At 43.0% G+C, this 15364-nt stretch overlaps 1 protein-coding gene across 2 annotated transcripts in view; it reads left to right on the top strand.

Annotated features, from left to right (window-relative positions):
- The window catches only part of ANKAR (ankyrin and armadillo repeat containing), a 112741-nt gene that overhangs the window by 37229 nt on the left and 60148 nt on the right, over nucleotides 1–15364 (top strand). For both annotated transcript variants that reach the window (XM_069983530.1, XM_069983529.1), the window contains 2 exons: nucleotides 4948–4992; nucleotides 5075–5276. In XM_069983530.1, coding sequence (XP_069839631.1) covers nucleotides 4948–4992; nucleotides 5075–5276 — 247 coding nt within the window. The remainder of the gene's footprint in view (nucleotides 1–4947; nucleotides 4993–5074; nucleotides 5277–15364) is intronic.

Here is a 15364-nt window from a genome sequence, read left to right as displayed (position 1 = left end):
AAGCCGTACTGAGTGTGGAGGAGTCCCATTGAGGCCGTCAAGCTATACTGCATGTGCAGCAGTTAAGTTTCAGGCCCAATTGCTGACCCAGACAGGACACCGGACACCACCCCCCGTGGCAGAACCTACTCCTTCTAGTCCATCTCAGAGGTTTAGGGAAAAGAGAGAGCAGAAGTGGGCAGTACCAGCAGACCTGGGAGAACAGTGTACTGAATGAAAAGAAGCCATGTTCTTGGAATTTGATAAAATGAGAGGATATAGCATTGTCAATGAACTCAAATATGGGTATATGCACAACCTTGAACAAATTGAGGAGGTGGAGTACAACCCTATGCGGGGGAAACCCAGATGGTGGGCTGCTGCCATCACCTGGCCAGGGGTGTTGCCTTGGGACCCTCTTTCATCATCAGAAAAACCTGAGGTGTGGGGTGAAGAGCCACAATTGCCTGCGCAGGCCCTGCTGGAGACGACTGAGGGTCTAGGTTTGACACCTTCGCTAGAAGTAGAGGCCATGCATCCAGCATTCAAATACACCTTGCCAGTCCCTTCTATTTCTAATGTATGTTATGGGGGAGGGGGGTTAGTTTTGTTTGGGCGTAGTGTGTTAAAAACACATTATTACTGTCATTGCTACTGCCATCTTTTATAAAGGATCATGTTTGGTGGCTATTTTATGAGTAGACTCTAATGGATACTACTTGCTATACATAAAGGGATTTCTTGTTCAAAGGACACTATATACAGATTTAGGCTATGTTCCCGCACAGTATTTTTGCTCAGTATTTTGCAACCAAAACCAGGAGTGGTTGAAAAACCAGGCTATGTTCAAACACTGTTCAAATAGCTGCCATCGGCAACACTGTTTAATGGCAAATAATGGCCTTTATTTCAGAACATGGTTGTTGTTTTAAAATAACGGCTGTTATTTGCCATTAAATGGCGGCCATCCATTTAGTGTGAGAACAAAGCCTTTCTGTGTTTTCAATCCACTCCTGGTTTTGGTTGCAAAATACTGACCAGCAGAGTGAAAAATCCGCTGTGGGTATTTAACCCCATTGAACTTCACACTACCAGGATTCGCAGCAGATTTTGCAGCAAATTTGCAGTATGAAATCCGCTGCAAATCTGGTACGTGTGAAGCTACCCTAACAGTGCCTGAATTGTACCTTGTCACCTCTACAGCAGTCACCTGTTTATAGGTGTTATAGAATAATGGCATGGTGGTGCTAGTTACTATGTGGTTGCGGTTTGGCTATGTATTTATGTGGTCACGGAGTGGCAATAATATATGTTTGTTATTTACTGGCATTATTAGTAACATTGGTCTTGGTTTACTGGATTTGGTTAGTAACAGTTTGACAGTATGGTGATGTGTATATGGGAATAATATGATAATGTTATATGATATATATATTTGTTATATCTCCCTATACTGTAAGTCCTGTTCTGGAGACACTTCCACACACTGAGCCCCTCTAGGACTATGTATTCTGATCTCCCATAAAGCATCCAATGTACATCGCACCTAGGACACTTTAACAACAACAGCTGTAAATGCTACAACTCCCAGCATAACAATCCTCTGATAGCTGATGATGCTGTAGAAGGATTTATTGATGGATCTTCAGGGCTGATGGTTGGGACCCACAGATTGCAGCCAATCAGGAGCATTCACACACCCATCACTTCACCTTTTGATGTGAATGTCCTTTCTTAAAAGTTTGTCCTCTCAGAAACTGGCAGCACATAGGGCATTCTGAAAGTTGTAATTTGACTAAAAACTTGTTATTTACAGGGAAGTTACAGATGGATCCAGGATGAAATCCGGTCAGAATGTTACTTCTAACTTTTTCTTCATTAGTGGGCCCCCAGGATAATTTCTTCTGGTGGGCCCCAGGTACCACAGTCTGACACTGTACATGACTAGGTGACTAGGTTCTAAGTGTCGGAGTTCGTCTTAAAGCGATCCTAGGTTTTTCTGGTGAGGTGGGACCTAAAAGAGGGTCTTGTTTTAATATAGACCAATGTTTTACCAAAATCTTGAGAATATTTTGATGAGACTTTGAAAGTGACTAAATCAGCATCATGTTCTTTAGAATTTAATCACTTCATTTATTCACTAAAGGTAACCTTTTCCTTAAATGTCTTTTTAAAAGATTTTGGCTTAGTCTTTAAAAATTGCAATATTCCCTCTCCACCCCTCATACTCAAAATCCCACCCAATCATAAACAAACACCCCCAAATCCTCAATACACCACCCCCAATTCTCCCTACCAAACCTTAATACTATACTCTCATAACTGCTCAATAAGTGTTAGTGTTATTATATGCTTTATCACAGGGCTGGGACAAGGAGTTTTGGTGCCTTAGGCAGAGAAAGCAATGCCCCCCCCCAGTCTATAGCCCTCACATACAGTATAGCCTCCTGGCTGCCCCCGCCAGTTCACTGTCCCTTAGAGCGATGGAGGGCCGGACTATATGCTGCTGATATATCTGGTCTGCGGGTAGCTGTTGCCGCTATAGGATGACACTGTCCATGTGGAGGAGGTGGTGTGGAGGCTCATACTGCTCATCTGTTTCTGTCATCTGCCAAGATGCAGAGCCACCTCCAGGTAATGTCCATTGTCATACACAACCATGCCTGCTTCTAAGTGAAGCAACGAGAGCAGAGTCTGCTGCTTGATACCATTCAACAGCTCTGTGGCAGTATGCGATTTGTAGCCTAGGCTGAGCAGTTTCAGCACGGCCTGTTGCCACTTATCAGCAGCAGTGCTGCAGGCCTTCCAGCTTACACAAAGTTCACAGACCATGATTGGGAAGTGGAGGGGGAGGTGGAGGAGAAAAGGTTGGTGGAAGTGGATTATTCTAACCAAGGTAGGGCCCCACAGTCCCAGGGCTGGTAAAATGTGTGCCGACCCTGGGTCCAAATCGGTCCCTGCCTCCACCATGTTCACCCAATGTGCTGTCAGTAAAATGTAGCAACCCTGGCCACAAGCACTGGGCCACGTACTGGTGGTTAAGTGGACCTTCCCTGAAACCACGTCTGTGAGGGCACAGGTGATATTTTGCATGACACACTGGTAGAAGGCTGGTACAGCACAGTGTGGAAAATAGTGCCAGCTGAGGATGGAGTACCAAGGGACAGCTGTCTACATGAGGCTGCGAAATGCCTCCAGCCACCAGCCTATATGGCAACATTTCCAGGGTCAGAAAATGGGCTTTTCTCATGTTAATTGCCTGTGCATGCCGGTGGGTGGCAGCACATTCTCACTTTCACTCCAAGCTCTGGGGTATTGAGAGCTGAATGCTGGGAAGGAAAACCCTGTTGGACGATGCAATTGTCATGCTTTACCCAGTTATGTCCATTGATCAGTGGGGTCTCAGCACTGTGACCTCAACCAACTAAACTTTTGACTTCTTAGTGTGACATGTCAATGGTTTATTTAAATTACAGTAATGCTTAATACTTTTCCTGCTGAACAAGCTTTTTAATTTAAATCCTGGGATGTTTAGAAAGGAGGCTCAGTGTCTTGTTCTGCCTCATAATCCTCCGTTAGCATTGTTTGCTACAAAAGGCAAACTTCAAGTGGAACAAGCAAGGAAATGATTAGGACACTGACACTAGTAGGTGAGAAGTAATAGATAGCAGGCTTGGAGTAGTAGTAAAAAGAATTAATACCCAAGTTATATTTTTGTACTAGGAATTTTAAAGATTAAAGATGAAAGAAAGTAATCATATAAGAGGAGAGATGCGGTCACTGCCCGTGCACTGCAAAAACCCTATTACACGAAGCGATTATCGGCAGTGTTTGGAAGATATCGGTCATTTCAGCTGATAATTGTCTTGTCTAATAGAAGACAACGATCAGCCGACATCATTGATGTTTTTCAACACACTGAAAAATCTACGATCATGATAGCAATGATCTGCTGCCGTCACTTTGCGGAACAGGAGCTGCGGCAGCAGACTGCTGCTACCTTCTATGGGCTGCCCGGACGATCTAGCGATCACCCAGGCAGCCCCTCCGCACTTACCCCAGGCTCTTACCTGCTCTCTGCCAGTGCGTGTAATAGGTGGGGAACGAGGAGCAAGCGAGCGCTGAACTGACAAGTCGGCACTCGCATGCTTCTTTTTATCACCCCTTATAATAGGGTCTTAAACCGCTTGTACCTTCAGATAGCTGCTTTTAATCCAAGATCTGTTCTGGGGTCCGTTTGGCAGGTGATGCATTTATTGTCCTAAAAAACAACTTTTAAACTTGCAGCCCTGTGCCAAACTGGCGTGGCCTAGAGTGTCTGTGCATTAGGCTGGCACAACCTCTTTGTCCCTCCTCCCCGCCCTCTTCATCATTAGGAATGCTCCAGGCAGGTATTTTCCTATTCATCACCTGTGACAACACAGCACATGGGTTGGATCGTTAAGGCACCTGTGCAGTTTTCACTGCAGAGGAATAGGGAAAACCCTGCCAGTGGCATTCCTAATGATGAAGAGGGTGGGGAGGAGGGACGGAGGGGTGGTGCAAAGTTAGGACACTCTAGGCCATGGCAGTTTGACACAGGGCTGCAAGTTTAAAAGTTGTTTTTTAGGACAAAAACTGCATCACCTGTCGAAAGAACCTCAGGACAGATCTTAAAATCAGTTATCCGAACGAACAAGTCGTTGGGGGGGGTTGCAGATTGTGGGTACAAAGTCGCTTTAAGGGAGAGAGGATTTGTAAAACTCTAAGCATGTTTGTTTTTCAGTGAATCGTTTAGGTTTTTAAATGCATGTGTTTTGACTTTGTGACTTGTACAGGTGAAAAAAATGCATTTCTTGTCACTACTGCACCCATGTGGTTGCCATAGGCTCCTTTATGAGTGAACCAGTTGTTTTCTTTTTTTGACAATTGCATTCAATCAGACTTTAAATTTTTGTCTTCTAATGTTAAGTATTTGATTTATTACAGAAGCAGAAATCTTTCAGAAATCGGACAGAAGTACCAAAAAAACAGGTACCATTTGGTACAAGAATTTTGACAATTTTTGTTGTGGTTGATAAATAAGATAAATCAGTTTAATATTTTTGTTTTTAAGGACTCACTGCCTTACACATTGCAGCTCAGTGTGGTGCGCTTGAAGTTCTTTCCTGCCTTCTTTCTTTGAAAGCAGATTATATGTTGTACGACCATCGTGGCTGGATGGCAATACATTTTGCAGCTTTCTACGGTACAGTTCCCTGTATCAGGGCTCTTTACAGAAAAGACTATTCTTTACTGGAGATGGAAACAGCTGCTGAGTGAGTAACAATTTTAAATTCAAATATGTATAATTAAAAAAAAAAAGCTTTTTCATAAAGCATGACATCATCACTTACAAGAGCTGTGGTTAAAAAATAGCTAATGTTAAATATTTAAAGCATCACTGTCGTTATAACTTTCAAAACCTAAATCAACAGCAGATGTGATATAAAGCACGTTTGCAATTTACATTCATTTTTTTAAAATTTAACATGGAAAACACGGTACTTCCTGTTTTCTGACTTTTTTTTTCTCAAAAAACAGTAAACAGTCAGAAAACAGGAAGTCCTGTGTATCTCAGGCCATCTGAGTGCTCACAGAGAGAAGGCAGTCATGTGATTGATGGACACACTGAGCTGTGACTCTTTGTACTGACCGGAATTCCTAGGTTTAGTCTGGGTTTTTTTTCAACCAGCCCAAATAAAAAGAATCTGCCTTCTGGAGACTGGACCTGGATTTCTGGTAAGTTCAGCCTTGTTTTACAACATGATAACAACAAAAAAAAAAAAAATGAATGTAAATTGCAAACAAAAGCTTTATTTTACATATACTGTTGATTTAGATTTTGAAAGTTATAACGACAGGGACACTTCAAATTTCCTAATAAATATACACTACCGTTCAAAAGTTTGGGGTCACCCAAACAATTTTGTGTTTTCCATGAAAAGTCACACTTTTTCACCACCATACGTTGTGAAATGAATAGAAAATAGAGTCAAGACATTGACAAGGTTAGAAATAATGATTTGTATTTGAAATAACATTGTTTTTACATCAAACTTTGCTTTTGTCAAAGAATCCTCCTTTTGCAGCAATTCCAGCATTGCACACCTTTGGCATTCTAGCTGTTAATCTGTTGAGGTAAGCTGGAGAAATTGCACCCTGGAGAAGCAGCTCCCACAAGTTGGATTGGTTGGATGGGCACTTCTGGCGTACCATACGGTCAAGCTGCTCCCACAACAGCTCAATGAGGTTTAGATCTGGTGACTGCGCTGGCCACTCCATTACCGATAGAATACCTGCTGCCTGATTCTGCTGTAAATAGTTCTTGCACAATTTGGAGGTGTGTTTAGGGTCATTGTCCTGATGTAGGATGAAATTGGCTCCAATCAAGCGCTGTCCACTGGGTATGGCATGGCGTTGAAAAATTGAGTGATAGCCTTCCTTATTCAGAATTCCTTTTACCCTGTACAAATCTCCCACCTTACCAGCACCAAAGCAACCCCAGACCATCACATTACCTCCACCATGCTTAACAGAGGGCATCAGGCATTCTTCCAGCATCTTTTCATTTGTTCTGCGTCTCACAAACGTTCTTCTTTGTGATCCAAACACCTCAAACTTGGATTCATCCGTTCATTCAGCCTGTTTGTGCTGTCCTCTGAAGGGAGTAGTACACACCGTTGTAGGAAATCTTCAATTTCTTAGCAATTTCTCGCATGGAATAGCCTTAATTTCTAAGAACAAGAATTGACTGTCGAGATTCAAATGAAAGTTCTCTTTTTCTGGCCATTTTGAGCATTTAATTGACCCCACAAATGTGATGCTCCAGAAACACAATCTGCTCAAAGGAAGGTCAGTTTTGTAGCTTCTGTAACGAGCTAGACTGTTTTAAGATGTGTGAACATGATTGCACAAGGGTTTTCTAATCATCAATTAGCCTTCTAAGCCAATGAGCAAACACATTGTACCATTAGAACACTGGAGTGATAGTTTCTGGAAATGGGCCTCTATACACCTATGTAGATATTGCACCAAAAACCAGACATTTGCAGCTAGAATAGTCATTTACCATATTAGCAATGTATAGAGTGTATTTCTTTAAAGTTAGAACTAGTTTAAAATTATCTTCATTGAACAATAGGCAATTTATATAAATTTTATTTTATTTGTGTGCTTTTAAAAAAATTAAAGGACAACTCCGGCGGGACCCCCCCCCCCCAAAAAAAAAAAACACAGACACACACAGACACCATATTCACCATCCCTCCGGTGACGATCGCCACTCCATTCGCCCGCCGTCCGCCTCACCGTCACCTGCGTCCGCCGTCCAGCGATGTCTCTTGCTTCCGGGTCCATGAGAGAGAAAAGGCTGCCAGTGCGCTTGCGCACCGGCAGCCTTTTCATTGGCTGGAGCGCATCACATGGCTTCCAGCAAGCTCAGCCAATCAGGGCTGAGCAAGCTGGAAGCCATGTGATGCGCTCCAGCCAATGAAAAGGCTGCTGGTGCGCATGTGCACCAGCAGCCTTTTCTCTCCCATTCACTCTCAATGAAGACGCCGAAGAGGAAGAAGACCCGGACCGCCCCCCCAGCTCTGACATCACCCGCCACCAGATGCCGCCCGGGAGAAGAGGACCGTGACAACCGTAATAGGTAATGTATACATTCTTTAACTTCCGGGGTGGGGGGGTCGGGAGTCGGAAAGTGGGGGAAGGGGGCCAGACCGGGTATTTAACCACATTACAAAGTTATATAACTTTAAATAAGCCAAAAAAAAATTTCGCCGGAGTTGTCCTTTAAAACTTTATTTTTTTTTAAACTATGGGGGAGATTTATCAAACTGGTGTAAAGTAAATTTGTCTGAGTTGCCCCTAGCAATCAGTCAGATTCCACTTTACATTCCTCACAGATTCTTTTTAAAAATTAAAAGGTGGAATCTGATTGTTTGCCGGGGGCAAGTAAGACAATTCTACACTAGTTTGTTAAACACATAGTGGGAGATTTATCAATGTGTTTAAAATTGCTCTATTCTAATCCTTTAATGTTTTTAATTGTTTTTTTTTTGTCTGTGGGGCTATGTGAGGCATCTTGTACTGTACTTCTACATCTGTACTTTCTGCTTGCATTTGTTTATTTTTATTTATAAAATGGGAGAAAAACTTTTTTTTCCATAATATGTAGTCCCCATAGGGGGTTTCTATGGGGTCTTCTATAAGTGATCCATTACTAAGGGCTGCTGGAGCCCATAGTAAAGGATCGCCAAGCCGGGGTCAGCATCATTACGCCATTGAGTCCTGGCCCGACAGATATCACGGATCGCCGCACCCCCCTCGGGATTGCATTATGCAGGGGCAATCCAGCCACTAATGCACCAATGATGTGCTTTTAACAGCATTTAAATGCTGCTGTTGGTTTTGACAGAGGCTTTTAAATGGTTAATTAACCTGGCGCAGTGATCAGTCCCTGCTGGCTAATAGCTGCAGTCCTGGAAGCAGCTGGAACGCCGTTGTACAGAGGGGCTTTTTACAGTTCACTGCCCCCTTCAGCCCAATGCTAACATTACTTGATATTTAAAACCAGGTTTTTATGTGCACACATATTTTTCTTTGTGGTTGTCTTTCTTTGTATGGTGCAAAGGATTGAAAAACATGCTGCTACTGCTTCCACCTTCAGTTAGCTGTTTTAGGCCCTACTGGATCCAGCAAAATTCTACTGGTGCTACTACTGCTAACACCCTCAAATGGCTGTTCTAGGCCCTACTGGGTTAAAGAGAGTGCTACTGGTGCTTCCACTGTTGTAGAGTCTACTGGGTCGAAAGGAGTGCTGCTTCTAGTAATGCTTCCACCATTAAAGGGGTTATCCAGCGCTATTGAAGTGAATGGAGCTTAATTGCAAACCGCACCTGAACTGGAGACAAGAGTCATGTTGTCTCTGAAAGAAAGTGGCCAAGTTTTTGTAGTACTGGATAACCCCTTTAACCCCTTTCCCCTACTGATGTCTCCAGCTTGGGCTGCTCAGTTCCATTGAAGTGAATGGAGCTTAATTCCAAACCACACCTGAACTGGAGACAGCAGTAGGGGGAAAAGTGGCCATGTTTTTGTATCGCTGGATAACCCCTTTAACTGTCCCTACTGGGTCAAAGAGAGTGCTACTGCTTCCACCATCAACTAGTTGTTCTAGGCACTACTTGTTCCAAGTGCTGCTGGTGTCGCCACCTTCAACTTTCTGTCCTAGGCCCTATGAGGTCACTCACGCTGTGGCTTATGCTGCCAAACCTGTTACAGGGCAAGAAAAGTCTAAATAAATCTTACACCTGTCTGTCTTTGTCCCTGTGAGGTCACTGTAAGGGTTTGTTCACATGATTATTAAAAAGCACACTTTTTTGGCTATTTTTAATGCATTTTTTCAGTGTGGTTTTGCCACAAAAGCACTCTTTAATGCCTGGAACAAGCAGAAATGCTCCTAAGAAGTGACATGTTTCTTCATTTCAAGTGCAGCTTCTAAACTTGCATTTTTAATGCTTCTCCCTTTAAAATCGCCAGATGAGCCCTTATATTTTGCGTAACTAATTGTACTTTGCAGTGACTTAATTTTTGCATAAAATATGTAGTGTAACCAGAAAAAAACTATATGTGTGGTGAAATTTAATTTTTTTTTTAGGTGGTGGGGGGTTGTTTTTATAAAATTCACCCTAGGATAAAACTGACATGTTATATATGTTCCTCAAGTCAGTATGATAGCAACCTGTATAACGTTTATTTTATTTGATGGCTTTTAAAAAATTTAAAAACCTTTTTAAAAAAAATAAATGTTCCTTAAAATTGCTCTATTACCATGCTTATAACGCTTTGGTCTATGGGGCTTTTTGAGATGTCATCTTTTGCGCCATGATCTGTACCTTTTATCGATACCTTGTTTGCGTACATGTGACTTTTTGATCACTTTTTATCACAATTTTTCAGGATTTGATGCGAACAAAAATGGAATTTCTTGGCGCTAACACTGTTTGCCATGCGAGATCAGGAATATGATAATTTAATATGTTTATTTATTCATTTATTTATTTATTTTTATAAAATGGGAATAGGGAGGGGATTCAGACTTTTATTAGGGTAGGGGATTTTTTTTATTAATAAAAAAACATTTTTTCCCCACACTAACCCCCTGGGGGTCTTCTAGTATAACTACATTGATCTCTCATTGAGATCAATGTAGTACATACTGTATATACTGCATAGATCAATGAGATTGGTGATCTATTGCTGTCTGGTGCTGCAGCCGAGAACAATAGATTACCGAGCCAGGATCAGTGGCATTACAGTGCAGACCCCCAGCCAGATAGGTAGCAGGGACTGCTCCTCTGCGATTCCGCCACTAGACCACCACGGATGGGGAAAAAAGCCTTTTAAATGGCTAATTAGGGGGCACGGCAATCAGACTGTGCCCCCTAATTGCAGATAGCAGCTGGGATTGCGGCGGTTCAGAGCGGGGTTGCTGCGGCCCCCCCCGAACTAGGGGCGTACATTTACACCACCACAAAAGAAACAGGGATAAGTCATATGAAGGAGCACTCCAGAAATAGAAATAGTACAAAAATAAGTTTATAAAAATAAGTCAGCAAACGGTCATATAATACAGCTCAACTATCCCTCAAAATACAAGATAAATTAGCAACATGAACAATAATGAAGATGTCCCAAACAAAAACCAAAGTGTGTGTATGTCATGTGAATGGTGACAAAGTTGTAAAATAATTAACAATAAATCAGTGCCATAGAAAAATAAAGGTCATCAATGAAAATGCATACCACCAAAAAGGAGGGAGAGGAGCGACTTGTGGCGGCCCATGATGCCCCTACGCATTACGTTCCACTGGAACTTCGTCAGGGAGAAAAAGTGCTATACAGGGATCATATTTATGTACACTCATAGTGAGGGAGGCACCTGTTACAAATAATACATTAAAGCACCAACCTGTCAGCAGTAATTCATCTCCCAGAATGTGTGTGAGCATGGCAAGATGGCGCCAGCGGCGTCCAAGTCCTCCAACTGCGCATGTGCAGAGAGGTATTGGCAAGAAATGTAACCGGAAGCTGCAGCAAAAGGGCAAACATCATCCCCCGTACTAGATTGAGCTGCCATATCACGTATAGAATGGCACTCTCACGGTGCATGCTGATAGATAGAGTGCATGCGCACAGAGCTGCTGGCAAAGGATAGGTTTGAGAAAATCACTTGTGGGCAAAACTAGATATATAATACACAGCACATAATAGAACATACACCTACAGCAACATAACATAGTTTTGGATTCACAATTAAAAGAGTCGGTATCTCCTATATAGTATCATTCACAACCACTATATATCCACATATATGCCCCATATAGCATTATTCATGATTACTATATGATTACTAGTATAAATACTATGCAAATCGGTCACTAAGCGATCGCGCAAATGAAACTGATCATGGTATATAAATAGTATAAGTACATCCAGTAGGTAAGTATCACAATCATATATATAGAATATCAGTATGGGATTGGCGATATGTACATCACAGCACATATATATACCCTACCCCTGCAACCCCACCAAAACTCCGCTACATAGAAAAATATATACAAATGACAGGTCCACCATGTATCTCATGCCATCGGGGAATTATGCATGTGCACAGGGTAACAAAGTCATAGAGGCACATGTATGAGCACAGTATGATAAAGCCACAGAAACAGGGTGATGGTAGTGGGGGGTGGGGGTTATTGATTCAGGAAATGGGATGCTGGGAGACCCGCATACAGGGATCCGCAGTATGGGAATATATATAATATATGGGAATATGGGAATATACCCAGTGACCACATGTGGGTCACGGTGCATATCAATCAATCCCTATGAGATACTAAACCACTGCTGTATATATATATATATATATATATATATATATATATATATATATATATAGTGTGGGAATAATAAACCCGCTGTGTATGCCAAATAGCTCCAATAATCGAACCACTATATGTATTACATAATCAGCAAATTATGCAGCATTTCATCAAAGGATGCCAGTAAACCCAAATGAACCTATCCTACAAGTATGAAGAGCACTCACAAACCTGCAAACATGAAACAATATATACAGTTATGTCATGTATTCATGATGGAGAATGCCCGCAACCATACAGCATCTTTTTAATGCTTAGTAGCACAAGAGACAAAACGTATTTGCATCTGGTAATTGCTGCTTGCAGCTAGGTGTACACCAATGCGCATGCACACCAATATCTCTACCAAGTTACACACATCCCGGGAGAGAGAAAAATTAATATATCGATAGTTCAAACACATTAAAGGGGTTATCCAGCGCTACAAAAACATGGCCACTTTCCCCCTACCGTTGTCTCCAGTTTGGGTGGGGTTTTGAAACTCAGTTCCATTGAAGTAAATGGAGCTTAATTGCAAACCGCACCTGAACTGGAGACACCAGTAGGGGGAAAAGTGGCCATGTTTTTGTAGCGTTGGATAACCCCTTTAACTAATTATAGTGCTTGAAAAGCACTATATTGTAATCCGTATTCTTCTTCTTCCGTTTCTTCTTCTTCCAGCTATTTTTCTGCGCAAAATACAGCCCGAACCGCTTTACACACAGACTCCGTTCAAACTGCGTTTCGAAGCCCTCGGCGGTGTGTGGTGTGCTATTTTTCGTTTCGATCAGATTTGTCGTTTTAAGAAATTTACATTTAAAGACCCCAAATTTCCCATAGAAAATAATGTCCCATTGCAAATAATGGCCACACTCTAACCGCTAACAGCCAATATATGCAAATAGCTGAGATATAGCAGCCAATAGGAACTCTACGGTCTCGTCAGGCAATGTCTCACACCATCCACAGTCACATGTCTACTATTGGCCAATAGAAGATGTAATACATGGAAGGTCCTTAACGGTTTTGTCTCACTGACATGAGTAAGGTTGTCATGGTAACCGAGCAATGATCTTTACCATTATAAGTACGCAGATCGTTCTTAAAGGGACCCAGGTTGCCCTTAAAGAGAACCAATCATGGGCGGAAATTAAACATTTTTTTCCCGATAATTAGATTAAAATTGTTATTTTATTAATATTTGTAATTTGAATTCATTAGTTTTAGGGCCGCATTTTCGCAATATACCCATTTTCTTTTCCTGTCTCGCGCCGGCTCTTTTGAAAAGAGCCGGCGCGCGACAGGAAGCTCCCGGCATGCTGAGCGGCAGGAAGGGCTCCCATGAGCCTTTGCCACCGCTCTGTAAGTACACAGTGATCCCGCGCTATACAGCGCGAGATCGCTGTGTATGAATATCCTAACTGGGCCTATTAGTCTATTCCTCAGGATACAGACTGCCTGTGCAGTCTGTATCTTATGCTTTTACCTATAGCTGTATAGCGGAGCAGAGCGGAGCAGTAAGGCCGTGGGCGGCCATCTTGATGACGTCAGTGGTGCGTTCCAGCGCTGGAACGCAAGGGACGTAATCAAGATGGCGCCCGGCTTTACTGCACCGCTACAGAGGAGTGGGTAAAGTATAAGATACAGACTGCACAGGCAGTCTGTATCTTCAGAAATAAACTTCATGAACATACAGAATGCCTTTGCAGTCTGTATCTTATACTTTACGTACTCCTCTGTAGCGGTGCAATAAAGCCGGGCGCCATCTTGATTACGTCCCTTGCGTTCCAGCGTTGGAACGCACCACTGTGACGTCATCAAGATGGCCGCCCCCAGCCTTACTTCTCCGCTATGCTGGATTAGGTAAAAGCATAAGATACAGACTGCACAGGCAGTCTGTATATTCAGGAATAGACTTAGGGACAGAGAATCTTTTATTATAGGAACAGTTAATTTCAGGTGATTGATTCTCTTTAAAGAGACCCAAGTCGCTCTTAAAGGGACGGGAGCCATGTCGCTCTTAAAGGGACCCAAGTCGTTCTTAAAGGGACGGGACCCAATTCGCTCTTAAAGGGACGGGACCCAAGCCGCTCTTAAAGGGTCCCATGTAGCTCTTAAAGGGATCCAAGTCGCTCTTAAAGGGACGGGACCCAAGTTGCTCTTAAACGGACGGGATGCATGTTGCTCTTAAAGGGACCCAAGTCACTCCAAAAGGTATGGGACCCATGTCGCTCTTAAAGAGACCAATGTCGCTAGAGCAACCTGGGTCCCTTTAAGAGCGACTCGGGTCCTTTTAAGAGAGACCTGGGTCCCTTTAAGAGCGACCTGGGTCCCTTTAAGAGCGAAATGGGTCCCTTTAAGAGCGAAATGGGTCCCTTTAAGAGCAACCTGGGTCCCTTAAAGAGCGAAATGGGTCCCTTTAAGAGCTAAATATGTCCCTTTAAGAGCAAAATGGGTGCCTTTAAGAGCGAAATGGATTCTTTTAAGCGTGAAATTGGTCCCTTTAAGAGCGACCTGGGTCCCTTTTAGATTGAAATTGGTCCCTTTAAGAGCAAAATGGGTCCTTTTAAGAGCGACCTGGGTCCCTTTAAGAGCAACCTGGGTCCCTTTAAGAGCCAAATAGGTCCCTTTAAGAGTGAAATTGGTCTCTTTAATAGCGACCTGGGTCCCTTTAAGAGCAAAATGGGTCCCTTTAGGAGCAACCTGGGTCCCTTTAAGAGCGATCTGGGTCCCTGTAAGAGTGAAATGGGTCCCTTTAACCTCTTAACGACGCATGACAGGTATACCAGTCATGCGGCCGTTAAGAGTAAACAGAGAGGGCTCCCGGCGTGAGCCCTCTCTGCAGCGTGTGGTCCCCGGTTGCTAAGTGCAGCCAGGGACCGCGTGTATTAGCCGGCGCGGCCGATCGCCGCGGCCGGCTAATTAACTATTCAAATGCCGCTGTCAAAGCTGACAGCTGCATTTAAATAGCAGCTGTGCCCCCTCTCCCCGGTGTCCAGTGGGGGATCTCCCCCCCGCGATGCGATCGCGGAGGGGAGATCCGTTCTAATGAGCCAGCCGGGGCTGAGCGTCGGAATGACGTTGATCCCGGCTCGGCAAGCTATTCAGATGGTCTGCAGCAGACCATTATAATAGAGCACCGATCTGATGGATCATTGTTCTATTATATACACAGGATTGATCTCAATGGGAGATCAGTACTGTGTATATAGAAGTCCCCCAGGGGGCTTCATATTACTGTAAGGGAAAGTAAAAAAAAAAGTGTTTATTAATAAAAAAAAAACCTCCACTAATAAAAGTCTGAATCACCCCCCTTTTCCCATTTCACAAATAAAAATAAATAAACAAACATGTTTTTTATCACCACGTGCGTAATTGCCCGAACTATTAATCACATTCCTCATCACGCACGGTAAACTGTGTAAGCGCAAAAA

The sequence above is a fragment of the Dendropsophus ebraccatus genome, chromosome 9, assembly GCF_027789765.1.
Source record: "Dendropsophus ebraccatus isolate aDenEbr1 chromosome 9, aDenEbr1.pat, whole genome shotgun sequence".
Classification (NCBI taxonomy): Eukaryota; Metazoa; Chordata; class Amphibia; order Anura; family Hylidae; genus Dendropsophus; species Dendropsophus ebraccatus.
The sequence above is the reverse complement of the archived record's forward strand: the minus strand, read 5'-3'. Positions and strand labels throughout refer to the sequence as shown.